The 20627-nt window shown below is 37.4% G+C and overlaps 1 protein-coding gene across 2 annotated transcripts in view; it reads left to right on the top strand.

Moving 5' to 3' along the window:
- The window catches only part of tyro3 (TYRO3 protein tyrosine kinase), a 46359-nt gene extending 26218 nt beyond the window's left edge, over positions 1-20141 (top strand). For both annotated transcript variants that reach the window (XM_079833726.1, XM_079833727.1), the window contains 13 exons: positions 430-610; positions 2376-2518; positions 5947-6085; positions 6293-6419; positions 7525-7619; positions 7721-7816; positions 10796-10876; positions 10991-11083; positions 11265-11386; positions 11479-11588; positions 11720-11879; positions 13895-14031; positions 18239-20141. In XM_079833726.1, coding sequence (XP_079689852.1) covers positions 430-610; positions 2376-2518; positions 5947-6085; positions 6293-6419; positions 7525-7619; positions 7721-7816; positions 10796-10876; positions 10991-11083; positions 11265-11386; positions 11479-11588; positions 11720-11879; positions 13895-14031; positions 18239-18659 — 1905 coding nt within the window. In that variant the 3' untranslated portion in view covers positions 18660-20141. The remainder of the gene's footprint in view (positions 1-429; positions 611-2375; positions 2519-5946; positions 6086-6292; positions 6420-7524; positions 7620-7720; positions 7817-10795; positions 10877-10990; positions 11084-11264; positions 11387-11478; positions 11589-11719; positions 11880-13894; positions 14032-18238) is intronic.
- The last annotated feature ends 486 nt before the right edge of the window (positions 20142-20627 follow it).

Here is a 20627-nt window from a genome sequence, read left to right as displayed (position 1 = left end):
GAGTACGTTACCATATAGTGTTTGACATTATTGCATGCCTTTTTCTGTTCATGTCCTCATGTTATTCAAATGGCCATACAGTCTTAGTACTTGGTTGTTAGAGGAATATTTCACCCCAAAACGAAAATCATTTATTCACCCTCTTGTCATTCCAAACCCGTATCGTTTTCTTCCTCCTGTGTGACACATGGCAGATGTTAGGAAGAATGTTTTGCACTGCTCACAAGGAATACTTTTAAACAGACATCTGGAGAAGAGCAAGTCATCTGTAAAAACAAACAAGTCTCACTGCTCTTTTGAGAAAACATTTTGCATGTAAACAGGTTTAGGAATCTCTTTAAATAAAGAGTTAGCAAATTTTGTTTCTATCTAAATTCTCAGGATTCAAATCGGTTAACTTTAACAAAAATGAATATCTGCCATTTCTAGATTTCAAAGGGATCTGGAAAGAAGGTCAAACTTTCTGATCTGGATGTTGTAGTTCCTCCCTTCCAGCATGTGTTTGAGGGGCTCAGCAGTTACTCAAATTACAGTGTGAGAATCCGGTGTGATAATGAGGTGGGCTCTTCCCCCTTCTCTCCCTGGGTGGACTTTCACACTCCAGAGGCAGGTAAGAGAAACATTAGATAAGATAATAATGTTACGCATGCATGCTATTTCTTTCTATTAGGCAAATTAACATAAATGGCTTTTTAGCTTGAAAAGCATTGCTGTTGACGAAAGTACAGACATTTGCATTCATGCATTTTGGCCAGACACTTTTATCCAAAGCAGCTTACATTGTATTCAAAGTAAACATTTTATCAGCTCTTGCATTCTTGGGAATCGAACCCATGACCTTGGCATAGCTTGTTCCATGCTCTACTGTTTGAGAATGGTAAGGTTCCCAACCTGCAAATATCAGGGAATATTTTTGTATTATTCCTTCTAATAATTATTGAATTCTTTTTAATTATTAAAATGTTTATTTGTATACAAATTGTTCTTTTTTTTTGTTGAGTGCAGTCCAGTCTCTATAAAATGAGTTTTGGTGATGTAAGTTTCTTGATGTTAAAATAGCCCATCCCAGCTTTAATATGCAGACTATATGTAAACTATTTGAAGGCAGATTCCCCTGAAATACAGTTAGAAAGTTTGTAACTCATGTTAACATTTGAAAATTAAGCCTATTTTTTAGGACCATTTAATGGACCATTGTGTCATGACAATTAAAAAAGGTTACACTTTATTTTGATATTCTACTTATAGTTAGTAGAATGTCTAAAGTGAACTAAGTAATTCTAAGAAGTAAGTAACTTTTCAACTACATGTTAACTAACTCTTATTAGACTATTAAATAAGGCATAGTGTTAGTAAAATAAGCTAACACTTGAAGAAAACAGTACTACTCTAGGAATGACTGGTAGTTGACATGTAATCGAAAAGTTACTTAGTTTGTAGAACGTATAAAGTGGACTATCACATTTTTTAAAACTTTTTTCTTTTGAAATTTGATCTGGTCATTCCATACTTTGTGTCTTTATGAAGAGCGGTGAGGTACAAAAAAAGAGAGGAAGGAAGGAAGGAAGGAAGTAGCGTTTGTAGAATTCAGATCCATCTCAAACGAAGCTTAAAGTTTTCTACAGCATGGTTGCTGCATACATCACTAAATTACTATGTTTGGATCAAGGAAGGATAATTGAAGCTGACGCATTTAATTCCAAACTGTGGTAGTTCAAAGTTCTGAGAAGGATAGTCGTTAGTGACTAACGTTTTTAACATTCCATCGGAAATAAAACCGTTTGCTGTTCCAACCAAAGTATTTGATGGGTTGGAAGTAAACAAACAGCCCAGAGAGCTGGTTCTGGCCAGATGCCTGGGGAAAGGGGGTCTGGAAGGGGAGGAGCTGATGGATGGGTTTGAGGAGCAGAGGGGGTTTCTGAAGTTGACCCTGTTTGCATGTTTGTAAACTGGTAGCACTGGCTGCAGTCCAGTAGATTCCAGGCTGAGTGGTACAATGCACCATTGTGCGTGTCCCCAATCCATATCAATGCACTGCTGCCACATACAGAGTCCTGTATTCTGCCACCTACTGGCCAAAGCAGTCATTGAAACTATTTTAAATGGATTTGGTTTACTGGCACGTCATTTTATTTTTAATTTTTTCCACTATAAATAAAAGTCTATTACTCTCCTCTCCACTTATCCGTTACACAGATTCCAAAGGTTTTTCTCCTCCAAATCAGTGAAAAAAATGGTAACAAATTCCATCTGGGCCTGGCTGTGACATCATTTACTGTCTTGCAGAGGCGTTTGACTCGTACTTTTGTCTGTACAGTGGCAATTGACCCTCTGCATCCTCCCTTTTTTACTGTTTTCATATCTTTGGTACACAGCACCATCAGCAGCTCCAAAGAACTTTACCTTTGAACTCAGCGAGCAGCAGCTCACTCTGTCCTGGGCGGCACTGGAACAGGAGGAGCTTCGTGGAAGCTTACTGGCATATAAAGTGCAGTGGAACCAGGGAGGAGAGAGTCAGGTACATTGTTATAAAGGAAGACTGACACTGTTATTGAACTGATTTAATAGTAAGCGCCCTATTTTAATGATCTGAGCACATGGTCTGAAGCGCATGGCGCACTTAGGGTGTGTTCGAAACCACGTTTGCTAGTTTAATGACAGAAATTCAAAAGGGTTGTACCTTGTCTTTTAATGAGTCATGGGTGTGTTTTGTAACGTACTATAAACCAATAAGAGTCTCATCTCCCATTCCCTTTAAAATCTAGTTGTGCTTGCAACATGGCGGATTCGCTTGCATGGCGGAAATTGTGAGCGGAAAGACTGAACGCTTTTTGTGCACCCGCCCATAGGGGCATATTACTAATGCGTCCTTTAAATAACACAAAAAATACTACGCTATTGACTTTAGACCAGGTTTTTGTGAGTCAATGGCCCAGTCGTTTTCAGTTGCCTCAAAATAGCAACTCCCCGACAATGCGCCTGAACACACCTCGTTTTCAGGCTCATCATGGGCGAACAGTGCATTTGCGATTTAAACAACATGGCGAAAATGATAACTGCATCTGGCTGAAACTAGCAAAAAACACTTGCGTCGCTCTTGGCGTTGCATTGCGCCGGGTATATGATAGGGCCCTAAATCTGTATTGAGCTGGATAATGACTATCTTCTGTAGAGCTACTTTAGAGCTGAAAAAGCAAAAGTTTCTGGATTGTTGAATTTTGGAAACTGTTCATAGACTTGGTCGGCATTACTGGGAACGCCCACAAAACGCCATATCCGCCATATGCCGTGGGGGAAAACAAGCCATTAGAATGAATGCACGTAGACCTTGTTAGACGCTTTATCTTTACTCTTTGTAATGATTATGATTTATTTTTACTTGATGCAGTCCTCTAGTAAGTTAAAAAACCCTGATCTGAAGTTTTATACTGCTAAATAAACAGACAGAGCCGTTCGTCAATTCCGAAAGCCTGCAATAAGTCCATTACAATTAAACATTTGCACTACATGATGCTGGTATTTTTGTAAAGATTAAAAAAAGAGATTTCACTAATTGCAATGGCAAAAGTTTGTTGAACAAAACGGCAATAAAGTCATACTTGTCACAGGACTCAATTTATTGTTAAAGCAGTTTTTCACGATGAGCGATCACATAGCCACATAATGCGTGAGGTTATTAATGTACAAAACATTAAAAAGTCTTCTTTATTTCATGATGGGAAGGGCTGGGCTCATGTTGGTTCTTCAAGCTGATAGTCACATTATATGTATGACAATTTTCTCGTCAAAATGCAGCTGCTCCCACAAATATTACACGACATAATAGCTTGGCTACTTCATAAATCACGATGGTTGCTATAAAAAAGTAAATAAAAAAAACTTTGCTATTGTCAGTAATTCTAATAATATTGTGACACTAATATTGTAATATTGTGACACTGACATGTCAATTTCATAGCACAAGACACGTGTTATGATCATTTTAAAACGTTAAATGTATGCAATACATACTTTTAATCCATTAAATGCAGGAACACTGAATTAACGTCTTCATCGAAAGATGATTTATGAAGTAGGCATGTCATGCCTATATGGGGGTCGGCGGAGCAGCATGTATTTTGATGAGAAAATTACACCTCTGGCCATTGATTCCGTTAGGTCGTTTATCAGTCACAGATACTGTACGGACAATCTGACCCAATATGGCTCGGTTTTTCTATGTATCCTTCTTCTTCGAGCGGCAAAAGGGATTCTACACAGGCTAAACTGGGTTAACCCCATGCATTTACATTGTGGGGGAATGGACTGTTTTACCCCACGTCGACTCCGCCCCCACGCCATGCTCCCAGCTATGACACGACGCCGACCAAGTCTATACCAAGAGCAATAATGTTCAGTTCATTATAAGCACGTGCTGCAGTTATGTCGTCTGCCACTTTAAATACTCAAGCCTTTTAAAGCAAGATGGATTCTGATTGGCTGGCAATGTTTTGTATTGTTTTTTTTATTGAAAAAAAACATTCTGAAAGTGATTTCAAGGATATCCTTCTCCTGTCATTATGATTACAGTTTCGTCTCCATTATTCATATAGAATTATAATTTATTATTAAAGGGGTCATGAACTGGCTTTTTTAAAAAAAATTATACTGTTGTTTGAGGTCAACTTATGACGTTTGCGTGGTTTTTACATTCAAAAACATCATAATGAATAAGTAATAGGCTATTATCTGCCCTGGTTTTGAGTCTCTCTCCTGGAACGCTCGTTTTTTATGGGCGTGCCGCACTAAAGACTTTGAAGAAAACGCCCACTGCTATGATTGGATAACAGTTTTGCATAATAATGAGTTCCGGCTCCCCCATCAGTACATGTGGGGTTTTGTTTTGTAAATTTCCAATGTGGAGAAACAACCGGAATCCGCAGGGCTCGCAAAATGTCTTTATCAAACGTACACAATTATTTATCTCTCATTCACCCGCAATTAATATGAATGCTATTTTTTTATTACTTGGCCCGCCCGAACTGTGAAAATATCCGCGTACCGCGCATCACTAACACACACACGCACGCCAAGTATGTGCATCAGCAAAACTTCAGTGCAGACAAATCAGCATGTTTCAAAACTTCCGCAGTAGATATCAAACGATCTGTAACAATGCAATACTATCACATATATATTAAAAAAAAAATTACTCACATAAGTGTGTTGCACCATTCCTGTCGGATCCAATATAGAAGGCACAGCATTGTGTTTTAATCTCAGTATGTCTGCAAATCCAGTCTCGACCAATCGACAAACGATTCCGCGGTGAAATGAAGCGAACAAACGTGCAATGTCTTACGCATGTGAGCTGGAACTTCATTAAAAATACAGTTCAACCACACATTCCTAATATTAGAATTCGAAGGAATGCAGCGATTGTGTTCTATCACAACCAGGCACAGCGCAATATCTTGCTATCTTCGGCATGTTTATTGCTCGGTAGCGCGATCCGTTTGGCTCCACGAGTAGGTGGGTGGGGCTACAGAATTAGGCGTTCTTATTCTTCTGTTGAGGGGGCGGTTCCCCACACTCTGACGTCACAGCCTGGCACATTCTGAGATCAAGCGTTTGCTGGGCCTGGTGTCAATAAAAGCTTTTCTTTGACTTATAAGGATGATTTCAGCTCCGAAACTTACAGGATATTCTTATATCACGATTAACTTTTATATGTCAAAGGCTGAATGAAAAGTTGATTTCTCAATTCATGACCCCTTTAAAACGTATAATATAGTTATCGTTACCTTGGTGTGAACAATTCCAGTTTGTTACTGTGAAACTGCTTTGAAATGAGTTGGATTGTATAAAGAACTGTATTAATAATAATTATTCATCTTTTTTTTTACTGATAATAGTCAAGAGAGCCACCCTTAACTTTTATCCATATTTTGTTTTCTGTCTCTATAGGATCCCTTACTGTTTAAGGACAACGTTGCCCATCTCTCGGGTGCAGGGCGATTCTTTAACGCCACCTTCCAGGTTGCTGTGTGCACAAAGGCAGGATGTGGCCCATGGAGTCAGCCTATTCTTGTGATGCCCGTGTCAGGTTTGTCCACTGTCTGTCACTGCAGCTTTTCTGTGACTGCATTTTCACATAATGCATCACTCTATGAGCCACTGTGTGTGTGTGTGTGTGTGTGTGTGTGTGTGTGTGTGTGTGTGTGTGTATTTGCTGCTTATTATGCAGGAATGGTGTAGCTTCAGGCGCTTTTGAGCAGAAATGTTGATTAACACTCTCGTTGTGTCCTTTCAGCTATACAGGCTCAGACCCAGAGGGGCCACATGTGGGTGGGGCTTCTTTTTGGCCTTCTTGTGGCCACCATGGTGGGACTCCTATTGATTGTACTGGTTCGCAACAGAGGCAAAGAGACCCAGTTTGGGTATGTAGGTATTATTACAAATTTGTTGCCCAAAATGCAGTAACTACACATTTTGTCTGGAATAGGACTGAAATCTGATCTCTTCGACTTTCAGAGTCAAGTTTGTATCAATTATGCTCAAAATCAATGAAAACTGGACATCAAGTTTATATCCAAGAACTTAAAGGGTTAGTTCACCCAAAAATGAAAATAATGTAATTTATTACTCACCCTCATGCCCACACCCGTAAGACCTCCGTTCATCTTCGGAACACAAATTAAGATATTTTTGTTGAAATCTGATGGCTCAGTGAGGCCTCCATAGGGAGCAAAGCAGTTTACACTCTCAAGATCCATTAATGTCCTAAAAACATATTTAAATCAGTCCATGTGAGTACAGTGGTTCAATATTAATATTATAAAGCGACGAGAATATTTTTGGTGCTTCAAAAAAAAACGACTAACGAAATAACGACTTATATAGTGATAACCGATTTCAAAACACTGCTTCATGAAGCTTCGATCCGTTATGAATCAGCGAGTCGAATCATGATTCGGATCGCGTGTCAAACCGCCAAACTGCTGAAATCACGTGACTTTGGCGCTCCGAACCACTGAATCGACTTGCTGATTTGATACGCTCCGAAGCTTCATGAAGCAGTGTTTTGAAATCGGTTATTACTATATAAGTCGTTATTTTGGGTTTTTTTGGCGCACCAAATATATTATCGTCGCTTTATAATATTGATATTTGAACCACTGTACTCACATGGACTGATTTAAATATGTTTTTAGTACATTAATGGATCTTGAGAGTGTAAATTGCTTTGCTCCCTATGGAGGCCTCACTGAGCCATCGGATTTCAACAAAAATATCTTCATTTGTGTTCCAAAGATGAACAGAGGTCTTACGGGTATGGAACGGCATGAGGGTGAGTAATAAATTACATTATTTTCATTTTTGCGTGAACTTACCCTTTAAGTCCATTTTTTTTTTTCAGTTTTAGTCATGATGTAGTTTGTGAGTTTTGCATGTGTTGGTCAGTTTGTGGTCAAATGGATTTCTAAGATGTCTTTTAAGACTGTGAAATATGGGTAATTTTGTAACAATTTTTTTTGTTTGCAGGTCTGCATTCGCAGCTCCAGGAACAGAAGTACCAGTTTCCTTTACAGCTGCTAGGTCCTTCAACAGGCAGTTCCCTGAGCTCCCCGAATCCACATGTAAGTGTACATGTTGCTGCCACACTAGACTGAACCATCATTGACATCCTACAGTACTTGTTTGGCAGGAAATGATGAATTTCGACTCTGTATCCCTCCAGTGGACAGTCTAGGAATCAACAGTGATTTAAAGGCCAAGTTACAGGATGTTCTCATCTCTGAAAGGCTTTTAACTCTGGGACGAATGCTTGGAAAAGGTACATTATGACTTGGATGCTCATTTTAGTTTCTTTTTTGTTGTTGTTGGGAAAAGACTCAAGTAAACCTCACATGTCTTAATTGTAACATAAAATTGTAGTGCTGTCAATCGATTAAAAAAAAACCAATTAATTAATCAAAAAAATTTTGTTTGTAATTAATCACATTTAATCGCGATTTAAAAACACGTTTTTTTATATTATAATGATGTAACAGTTACTCTCCAAATTAATGCAGAAACAATTTAAAGTTTAATGGTATCTTTTTATGAATGAAGGCCAGTATCACTGATATTAATACGGCTACTGATGTCTCAATTAAATTATTTTTTTTTTAAACATTAATTATTGACATTCAACATTACAGTATAATTTAAAGCTATCAATCTCAACATTTATTAGGCTTTAAAAAATAACTTCTAATTTAAGTGAACTTAAAACAATCTTCACATAAATCCATTATAATAAATGTCATGTTTACCTGTGGCCTTCATATATAATCAATATGCAGAAATTGAATAAAGTTAGCTAACACTTTACAGTCTTAACTACATAAATTATAAATGAAATATAGATGAATCCTTATTAAAGCCTTTGCTATTTAAACTAACATTAATGACACATCACAGCAACTGATTTATTAGGCTGCTGTCACTTTAAGATCTGCTGCTACCGACCATAAAGGGATGGAGGCAAATGATAGAATTTGTAGAAAAATAATTAATTAAAGGGTAACTTCAGTGATTTAGCATTAGGCTTTGTATCATTAGAAACCCGGTAGTATATTCAAATTATGGTACTTTCCCCCCTCATATCCCCCTGAGACGAGAGAATTATGCATTTTATTTCTGGAAAAATTCCTCCGATGACACAAATATTGTCATTTTGCGTCATCGGAGGATATTTTGTCCAGAGGCTAATATTGTCATTTTGCGTCATCGGAGGATTTTTTGGCCAGAGGCTAAAGACTACAGCCACTAGATGGAGCTGTTCTGCGTGTTTTCAACCCGCCCATAGGGGAGAGATCTCACGCACAGAATGTAAGACACAGACGGCCGCACGGACAATCATAATAACGGAGCGGTGCAGAGTAAAGTGAGTGTTTCAACTTTTCAATGAATTCCTGTGATAGTTTAGCTTCCATATGCGATCTGAAAACGTGCCAGACTGGCGCTTAACGTTACCTCAGTTCTGCTCAGCTCTTCGTGAGGAATGAAATCTGACACTGCTGCGTCTGTGCCGTGACTTTCGTTCGGCTCACACTTTATTGAAAAGATGCGTTCAGTTTAGTTCAGTTAGTGTTTATTCTCTAACTGAACGAAATGATTGTATTACTATGAAGATCAAAACGACAGTGTACGGAGTGGCCTCGTAGGGCAGCGAAGCAAGTGCATTCTAGGAGTTGTTGTCTTTCATCCACATGAGACAAAGATACATTTTCTGTCTTTTCTCAGTCTAGAAGTCACCAAATTCAAAAATAATTTCACATTTCTACTGCATAAATGACCCAGTTTAAATACGAAGCTTAATGCCAAATCACTGAAGTTACCCTTTGAATGCAAAACCGAAAAAACCTGCAATTCACAAGCGCGTATTGAACCGTGAATGCCGTACCAAACGGTTCAATATTATATTGAGAATTGTGGCATCCCTAATATATATATATATGGGCCTCATTCATGAAACACGAGAAGAACAAATTTGTGTGTAAATCGTTCGTAAAGCCGCTCTGACGTAAATTTTCGGATTCATGAAAATGTTCATATTTTCAAAATGTTAGTTGGTACGAAAGAAATGTACACCTGCTCCCTACCACGTGTAAATGGTATGTAAAACATTTGAACGTTCTGTGTTCTAATTTAGGCAAACTGACAATATTGCATTTTGATGCACAATGTACCATAATAATATTTCAAGAGTTGATTTGCTACGTCTTTTTTTTTTTTTTTTTTTTACTGTTCAACGTTGGGTAATAGGCAGCGCTCATCAGTGTCATTTTTTACCCGGCCGTCCAATCACAGTGGAGTAGGGGCGGGACAAAAACTACACTGACCAATCATCCCACTTGTACACCGACTGAACAACAATAATGGAGAAGTTAATACTGCTTTTTACTGCATTTTTTATATTCAGTAATATTCTTCAAAATGAGATCCAGAATATCCATGGCAGTAATGTGTTACTAGTATCATATTCATAGCAATCAAAGTATCTCAGATGGAAAAACGCTGCCCTTGCAAAGCGCTTTCAAGCGCCACCAGCTGGCCGTTTTCAGAAGAGCACCAGGCATTTTTAGCTGGCTAAAATGCTTTGACGGACACATGATAATTGAATATTTATTGCTAGGCATATAGTCAATTAGTCTCTTTAGCGTTTATGTAATATACTGGAGCCAAACCTGAGAAAGAAGTCCAGAAGATTCCACAGCGTTCCTGCAAACGTCATTTGCTGTTGTAACTCATGGGCGGGGATTATGCTAATTATGAATGAGCGTGCACGCGAGTCCTATTTACGAATGTTTGGAATTCATTAATATACACACATTTAACTACCAAATCCGTGGTATACGAAGCGTTTGTGAATCTGGAGGAGAGTTTTTGTAAATGTCCATTTTACAAGCAAATGACTCGGAATTTGCTCATATATTTACGAAAGTTTCATGAATGAGGCCCACTGCCCGGCCAAAACCTTGATGAGTGTGTTTCACAATTTGAGCCTGGTGAATCTTGACATTGTCATTCTGGAATATGGCCATGATGTGTCTTCCTACATGGTTGTTTAAGAAATCAATTAGTGTTAGAAGAACTGTTGCCAAACATATTACAAGCTAGAAACATAATAGACAAATGCTTAAGATCCTATGACTGGATCATTACAGCAGTGATCATTTAAATTCAAACAGCGACTTTTTTTTGTGAGTTTTTACCTTCAAAAACTATGTTCATTTCTGTCAAAATGTCAATTTTAATTGTTTCCTAGGTGAGTTTGGCTCTGTGAGAGAAGCTTTTCTTAAATCGGAGAATAACTCTGGGCAGAAGGTTGCTGTGAAAGTCCTAAAAAGTAAGTGTACATCTAAAATGATTAGTTTAATGAGCAGTTGGATGTCTATGAACCATGGTATTGGTGTTGTCATTGTTTCTGTGCATTAATACATCTCTCTCTGTGCTCTTACAGCTGACATTAACTCATCCAGTGACATTGAGCAATGTCTGAAAGAGGCTGCCTATATGAAAGACTTCCATCATCCCAATGTCATTCCGCTTATTGGTTAGTGGACACATTTCCGTTGCTAGGCCTTGAGTTCAGAATCTATGTGCTTTAACATATGGGGCAAATTCAAATAGATCACACAAGTCAATGAAGTTCCTTTCCATTTTGACATGGAGATTATCCAGCAGGACTCACTAGAAGATTCTACTTCAACATGGTTGTGAATTTGCTCCCACAGGTGTGAGTCTGCACAGGAGAGCCCAGCAACGGCTACCTGTTCCTATGGTGATCCTGCCCTTTATGAAACATGGAGATCTCCACACATTTCTTCTCATGTCACGGCTCGGAGATGAACCATTTGTACGTTTTTCCTGTCAATTCCTCACACACTCCATTATTTGGTCCATTCCTTGTTTGTAGATGTTCTAAAGTTATCTCTTGTTTTTTTATAGGCCGTCTCTCAGCAGATTCTTATCCAGTTCATGCTGGATATTGCTCGAGGGATGGAGTATCTGAGCAACAAAAACATCATCCATAGGGATTTGGCTGCTCGCAACTGCATGTGCGTTTTTTTCCCCCAGTCAGCTAAAAGGAACATGATTTACTGATGGGCATGTAAACTATCCAAATGATGTGTAACATTTTATGTTAACTCTCTAGCTGCAGTAAAATGTCATGCATCTTTATTTTTAGGTTGAATGAAAACATGAGCGTGTGTGTAGCAGATTTTGGTCTCTCAAAGAAAATCTACAGCGGCGACTACTATAGACAAGGGTCTGTCTCTAAGTTGCCTGTGAAGTGGATCGCTTTGGAAAGCCTAGCAGACAATGTCTACACATCACAGAGTGATGTGGTAATGAACACCATTCGTCTTATACATTATTTCTTTAATATTACTAGTGAGATACTGTATTGTACTGTAAGTAATAGATAATACTGTTATCTTATCATTTTTGCATAGGGTAAGCCAGACCCCAATGGGAAGCAACGTGGTTATTTACTCAATTAATAAATAAATGGACATGACATATTGATTTTAGTTGTAAACCATTTTATTATAAGAGAAGAACAATATTCTTGTTCAGAGTTATGTGAGTTTGAATTTGAAACTAGCAGATCAGAACTATCAGTTTGGAATCAGGACAACTGTTAATTATACAGTTTAGCAGTCATTATATAAAAATATTTGACCACAAAATTATATTGTAATCAGAATCTAGTATCCCAGCGAGCCATGGGTAACACTTTATAATAAGTATACAGTAATACAAATCATTAAAGTCCTCATGAAATCAACATTTTATGTACATTTTTAGCATACATTACAGGTTTTAGGATGAACAATTAATCTGTGCAAGTTAATACACAGAAAAAAATATTCCATCTCTCTATTCAATATTCTGTTTCACTTGGAAATGTGTCACAGCACTTGCAACTTCCGGTTCACTGGGACTTTAACAAAATATTAGTCAAGTCAAGTCACCTTTATTTATATATCACTTTATACAATACATATTGTTTCAAAGAAGCTTTACAGTGATAATAGAAAAATAATGCTTTTCGGCTATTAGTTGAAAGTTGATTCATAATTAATATATTGTAGTCTCTTTATTATTAATATATGTATATGCTAAATACAAATAGTGAGTTTTTCATACATTGTCACTGTAATTAACCGCATTATTATTGTTTAATTAGCTCATATGTAAAGAGATTTTTTTTTATGCGTTGTTGTTAACAGCTTATTAACCATAAATATTTCTCATTTTAGATTAGGTCACGGAAAATGTCATTAATTTAGTGATTTAAAGTAAAATAACCTTTATTAGACATTAATTGCATTAGTATTAAGTGTTCCTTTATATATTTTTCTGTGATGGGTAGGTTTAGTGGTAGGTTTAGTGTAAGGGGAGAGAATATACAATATGTACAGTATAAAAACTGTTATACCTATGGAGGATCCCTGTAAACCACATATGTGCGTGTGTGCTTAATGTATTTGTAAACATTTTAAGGAACACTGAATATGAATGCAATTAATGTCTAATAAAGGTTGGTTTAAAGCACTTAATTAATAACATTTTCCCTATTTTCTGTGACCTAATCTAAAGTGAGAACTATTTGATGTTAATAACCAATTAATAATTCCTTTACTATAATAATTGTGTTAATTACAGTGACAATTAATAAAGAACTCACTATTTATATATAGCCTAGTAATATATTAACAATGTAGAGACTAAAATATGTAAACTATGAATAATCTTTAAACCAGAGGTGGACAGTAGTGAAATACAATAGTGAAAAATGTGTTTTTGGAAAACCTTTTACTTCACTACATTCCAAAGCATAATGTTGTTCTTTTTACTGCACCACATTTTAAAAAACTTAAAAAAAATTTTTTTTTACCTTTTAATACTTAATTACATTCAAAATTTAGTACTTTCTTAATTGTACTTACTCGTGTTTACTTGAGTAAAAGTAAGAAAGTACTACATTTTTTTATGTAATTAAGGATTAAATTATATTCAATATGAAACGTGCAGTAAAAATTTAAATATTATGCTTTGGAATGTTGGGAAGTAAAAGTTTTCCAAAGAAAAACTCTTTTCACTTGAAAAATGTACTTAAGCAGACTAAAAATCCCTCTCTACTGTCCGGCTCTGCTATAAACTAATAGTTGAATGATTTGTAAGTACTTTATTACTGTATACTTATTATAAAGTGTTACCGAGTCATGTAATAATGTACTATAAAACCATAAAATTAAATGTAATCATACAATATCGGAAAACAAAAATGTTTATGATTTCTTTAATGTGTTTACTAGGGCTGGTACTGATTTTTTGGTGTGTGTGTTTTTTTTAGTGGGCATTTGGTGTGACCATGTGGGAGATCATGACTAAAGGTCAAACACCTTACCCAGGGGTGGAGAACTCGGAGATCTATGAGTATCTTATCAAAGGAGAAAGACTCAAGCAGCCTCCGGATTGCCCTAGTGACATGTAAGTTGTTTTGGTTTACTATATATATATATATATATATATATATATATATATATATATATATATATATATATATATATATATATATATATATATATATATATATATATATATATTATATATATTATATATATTATATATATATATATATATATATATATAGGTGCTGGTCATTATAATTAGAATATCATCAAAAAGTTGATTTATTTCACTAATTCCATTCAAAAAGTGAAACTTGTATATTCTATTCATTCATTACTCACAGACTGATATATTTCAAATGTTTATTTCTTTTAATTTTGGTGATTATAACTGGCAACTAAGGAAAATCCCAAATTCAGTATCTCAGAAAATTTAAATATTACTTAAGACCAATACAAAGAGGATTTTTAGAAATCTTGGCCAACTGAAAAGTATGAACATGAAAAGTATGAGCATGTACAGCACTCAATATTTATTTGGGGCTCCTTTTGCCTGAATTACTGCAGCAATGCTTCGTGGCAGGGAGTCGATCAGTCTGTGGCACTGCTCAGGTGTTATGAGAGCCCAGGTTGCTCTGATAGTGGCCTTCAGCTCTTCTGCATTGTTGGGTCTGGCATATCGCATCTTCCTCGTCACAATACCCCATAGATTTTCTATGGAGTTAAGGTCAGGCGAGTTTGCTGGGCAATTAAGAACAGGGATACCATGGTCCTTAAACCAGGTACTGGTTGCTTTGGCACTGTGTGCAGGTTCCAAGTCCTGTTGGAAAATGAAATCCGCATCTCTATAAAGTTGGTCAGCAGCAGGAAGCATGAAGTGCTCTAAAACTTCCTGGTATACGGCTGCGTTGACCTTGAACCTCAGAAAACACAGCGGGCCAACACCAGCAGATGACATGGCACCCCAAACCATCACTGACTGTGGAAACTTTACACTGGACCTCAAGCAACGTGGATTGTGTGCCTGTCCTCTCTTTCTCCAGACTCTGGGACCCTGATTTCCAAAGGGAATGCAAAATGTACTTTCATCAGAGAACATAACTTTGGACCACTCAGCAGCAGTTCAGTCCTTTTTCAGGCGAGACGCTTCTGACGCTGTCTGTTGTTCAAGAGTGGCATTACACAAGGAATGTGACAGCTGAAACCCATGTCTTGCATACGTCTGTGGTTCTTGAAGCACTGACTCCAGCTTCAGTCCACTCTTTGTGAATCTCCCCCACATTTTTGAATGGGTTTTGTTTCACAATCCTCTCCAGGGTGAGGTTATCCCTACTGCAAGTGGCTAGAAATTTTGATCGGTGTAAACCGAGTTCTGGCTGTCTTTCTCTGCCTTTGAGAAAATGACAGCTCAGACGAGCTGATCTTGAATTTCCCTGTTATGACATCATAACAGGAACAGTTACCTCCCTTTCCTCCGCCCAGAGAATTTGGCACGCCCATGCGAGCGCCATATTTGTTTGTCCTCGAGAGATCATAGCTTGTGAACGAGTGAATGCTGGCACTTTCTCAGTGTTTGGATGTACAAATGAAAACAGAAGTCTTTTTTCAGTTCCTTCTGATCTGTGATCAGTGATTTCTAATGTGTAGCTAATTATTCAAGTTCACACAGAACTTTATTCGTGCACACGCTGCGGCTTCTCTCCCGACAGAATGGTGTTTTCGTGTTTTCTATCTTGTGAGTCTGTGTTTTTGTACGTCCTCGTCGCGTCTATCTGTTCTAAAATGTGCATACAGTCGTGAGTTTCTGCTCAACATCGGCAAAGCCACATCTTTAGAGATAAACCTCACACACACCGAAGCTCGGGCTGCAATGACCAGTCGGCCTTCAACATCACCGACCCCAAGTACTGCATCTGGCCCACAGCGGAGGCGCCATACACTGAGCGAGATTAAGCAGACGGGGGGTAAGCGCTGGGTATCCGGGCTAGGCTAGCCAGCTATCCCCACAATAAACTGGATTACATTCGATTACTGCACTGTTGTGTCTTTGTTTGCGTTGTGTACTCATTGCGCGTCACTGACGCTTTTCATATGATGGGAAAATATAAAAAAAATAATGCTATAATCAACTATTACTTGTAACTCGTTCATCTCGACAGCTGTAATGGTACATTACATGTGTTACAAAGTTGGTAGAAAAAGGAGGAAGACGGGCTCGGTGTGACTGGGACTCGTGTTTATTCAGAACTCTCAGATACAAACACAGTAAACTCGCGCTGACAGCACTCTCACAACTAGCAATCACTCCGTCTCTGGTCCGTGATGTCCGGTTCACGAACTAATCATTCTTTTGAACCGGTTCTTTTTAGTTCACCAAATCGGACTGAATCGTTCTAAACGGTTCGCGTCTCGAGTCAGCGCTGATCCATAATTTACTAAAGTTACTTACTTTCTGACATGGGTGACAGTCCCTCCAACTAGAAATAAACTAATAACCTAAAGTATATGCTGTAACTACAACAGTTCACTGAACTGAGTCGTGCTGAGAGAACTGATGAGAAGTGAACTCAGGTCCATCCGTCTCTCTGGCAGACCTTGTTAAACCACACCCCCTCCGCTACAAGATCTGATTCTCATTTAAAATGCAAAGATGTCAGCCAATCACAACAGTGGGTGTTTTTACTGAAGTCTCACAGCAGACACGCCCCTTGAAACAGGGCATTCAGCCAGAGGGCAAACATCAGTATAGAAAAAATGCCTTTTATTTCTAAATTATGACATTTTATGATGTAAAAATCATACTAACAATATAAGTACACCTCAGAATACATTATAAAATAAAATAAAAAAATCCATGCCATGGGACCTTTAAAACAATCTTTACATAACCCATTATATAAACATTATAATAAATGTTATATTATTTACCCATGGCCTTCCCTGTTAGACATAGTCTACACAGAAATTGAAGCACCAACACCTTTCTTAACTGCATAAATATTAAATTAAATATAGATTAATCATCATTAAAGCTACAATTTTCTCTGTTCCCGTTGTTCTTTGATGAACATTAATGACAGACATCATCAGTGCTGCTGTCACGTTAAGATCGGCCGCTGCCGAACATGACGCGGATCTGACGCGCAGCCCTGCTCATCTCATTTTCTTAGTTCATTTAAGTTGTTATTTAACTAATTTGAGACTCCTATTATGAGAATACTTGACACAACTGGCATTTTGGTCAAATTCTCTGTGGTGTTGTTATATTTTGTTCAAGAGCGAAAGAGAACTCGATGTGTGCAGGATACTGGCGCGCGCGAGATCAGAGTGTCCCTCGATTAGCGCCCTAGCTTCCTAGGTGGTGAATCAGTATATTGTGAACATGAATGTGGCCGACTTCCTGATCAGTGCCCTGACTACTGAACTGAGACGCACCAACAGAGACAAAACATTGACATACAGCGCATTCTCTTCTGTCTTGTCGTGCTTAGATTGTTTAAAAGCATTTACATGAATAAGAGCATGATCATATAATGTAACGCTGGGCAAACAGAAAAAATGAATCGCCTGCGTTAATTTGCCAAGCACTAATATATATATATATATATAAATGTCCTAAATACATTCCTTTGAACAAATAAAGTTTGCATTTATTTGATACAGAAAAGTACCGTAAAAATAAAGCAAAAGCAGTAGTATTATGAAATTTTATTATAATTTAAAATAACTGTTTTTCTATATTCTAAAATGTAATTTATTCCTGTGATTTTCAGCATCATTACTCCGGTCTTCAGTGTCACATGATCCTTCAGAAATCATTTTAAAATGCTGATTTGGTGCTCAATCAATGTTCTGAATATTATCAATGTTGAAAGCTTTTTTTTTTTTGTGGAAAACATAATGTATTTATTTCATGATTCTTTGATTAATAGAACGTTCAGCATTTATTTGAAATAGAAATCTTTTGTAATGTAGCCATCTTTAATGTCACTTTTGATCAATTTAATGCACCCGTGCTGAGTAAAAGTATTGTTTAAAAAAAAATCGTACTGAACCTAAAATTTTGAACAGTAGTGTACTAAAGTTGCAAAACTCTCATTTTATTGCCATGACCTCTTTTCAAACCACTCAAAGTCAAAAATACAAAGAATGGGGGCACATCCTCAAACCCAAACAAAATAAATAACTGAAGCAAAAAAACAATTGTGATGTCTCTTTAAAACCACACCATTTTTAGAGAGTCATTCTACTATTTGAAAAACATTTCTGTCTTTTCTCACTTCCAGTTATGAAATCATGCACAGCTGTTGGTCACCTGTCCCAAAGTGCCGTCCTAGTTTCCAACACCTCATTGACCAGTTGGAGCTCTTGTGGGCGAAGCTGAATCCAGCTCCTGTAAAAGAGCCGTTGCTGTATGTGAACCTGGAGGAAGAGGATGAAGAACAGGCCTCTGGGCCGGGGGCAGATGTCGGGACCCGTAGTAGTGAGGATCCCTCTTGGGGGGTACCGTGGCAGTGTGCGGGAATAGAGGAAGACGAAAAGGACTGGCTAATGGTGTCATCAGGAGCTGCTCTTGCTATTGGTGGAGACTACCGGTACATCATCGGCCCACACGGCAGTGGCATTGATGAAGAGAGCAGACACTCTCATGATGGCCTGTCGGAGGATATCAGGGACGAGGAAGAGGACATAATCATCAATGTGTAATTTGTTTTATTTTCCCCCATGCTTACATAATCTAGTAGGTAATGATTGCACAAGTTGTAAAAGAACAGTGATTCCATTAAAAAAAACATTCCTGAGTCCTTTTACTGGTGAAATTCCAGGAATAATACTTAACACAAAGAACTGTTATCTATGCTAACTCCTGAGGCATGACGTCGACATACAATCAGCTGCTAATACTATTAGAAACATGATTTGACATGTTTATTTCAATGGTAATTATTAATTATGACTATAGAAAAGCCAGTGTTTCAACAAATGCAATGTTTTGGGTCATATCTGTGATTTATGAAGTGTAAAATGTTATTGTAAATCCGTGTGCAAATATGTCTTTGCTGGTATCCTTCCGGCGTTATTTGTGTGTTTTGTACGTGTGAAGTGTCAGTCACGTCCTGGGACTTGCGTATGTGGTGCCTTTGTTTTATAACAGTTCCTGCACATTTGTTACATTGAAGAAATTCCATTGGGTTTATAATGCATATAGTATAAGCTCAGCCTGTCGGTTTTATACTTGTACTTAAATGAATGTTCCGGGTTAAATACAGATTAAACCCTGCAAACTGTATGATTGTTAAATTATTTGAGCAGTGTTTTTGCAGCAGGGAACCCCTTAAAGGACTTGTCATCAGTGTCAGTGCTGAATAATAATGCCGAAAACATTGGCTTAGATAATCATTTTGACTCTTAGTTTAGAACAATTGTACTATAGGCCTCCATTGTAAGCATGTTACTGTCAACACGTTTTTTTCGGGGGCGAATTTAAATTATTTTCTGTGGTTGTTGCATTTAAACCGGAATATTACATTTACCTGTACAGCAAACCCTCATTAGAGCATTCTGACGATGGATATCAAGGGACTTTAGGTTTCATTTTTTGTCTTATGCTGTTGTGATTACTCCAGACAGCAAGCATTGCAGTACAGAATGAAAGCTTTTGTTTAATGAGTTGTGTGAATGATATCTTTAGTGTTTGTTTTTAAAAATCTTTTGTATTTTACTTCATTGGCGTATAGCTGAAACTCAAGTTTTAGGGTGTGTTCATGTAACAAACATTGTCATGTGTTGTGGATAATCTGACACCACATTCAGTGTTATTAAACCTTGTAAAGAGGGCTGTCTGCTCATATCAAAACTCTGAAATAGGCAAATAAGATGATGTTAGCATAAGAAATACCTACCATGAAAAACTTTATTCCAGTTAATTACAACAGATGCAGAGACAGACTCAAGCGGTTTTATTATGGTTAGAGCTATATACATTTTTCAACAGAGAGTAAACAATACTCTTAAAGTAAGCAACATTTTGTGTTGTTGTTTTAGAGTACAAATAGCGAGAATGTTGCACAGAAATAGCAATGTCTGAACTCTATGTTGGTCATTTGGGTGGTGCTTACAGCTGTGAACTTGTAAATTTTTTCCCCACTGTATTTCAGAAGCTGTAAATAAAACATCTATTCTAGACCTAAAAATGATCAGAGTTGAAGTTTATTGTGGATGTGGTTTAGAGGACCAAATGAAATCAAGGTGCGTGTAATTAAGCTATTAAATAACACAAAGTACTTTTTTTATACAGTGCGTGCAGAATTATTAGGCACGTCGATTTTCATATTTTTTTAGACTTCAGGATAGGAGATGGACTAAAAATGAACTCCTAAAACTGCCATATTCTGGAAGATTAATTATTCAAACAGGAGTACAACAAGATGTGGTGCTGGTCCTTCAAGAGCCACTCTCAATATCTGTCTATAAAGCCTATAAAAACACTTTAGCTTGTGATTCTTATTAAGTGGGGGGTCATTTTTTGGGATTCTTTACCTAACTTGAGTCTTTGAGAGCCTGACACCTTGCACTTCTGGAGACTCCAGGTAAGTTGCAGTTTTGGAAAATGGTGGCGCTGGAGACTAAAGGGATCCTGGTTTTCAACTTAATTCTTCACTTTAATACTTTTGC

Source organism: Gobio gobio, assembly GCF_949357685.1.
Source record: "Gobio gobio genome assembly, chromosome: 13".
Taxonomy (NCBI): Eukaryota; Metazoa; Chordata; class Actinopteri; order Cypriniformes; family Gobionidae; genus Gobio; species Gobio gobio.
This window is presented reverse-complemented; position numbering and strand designations above follow the sequence as displayed.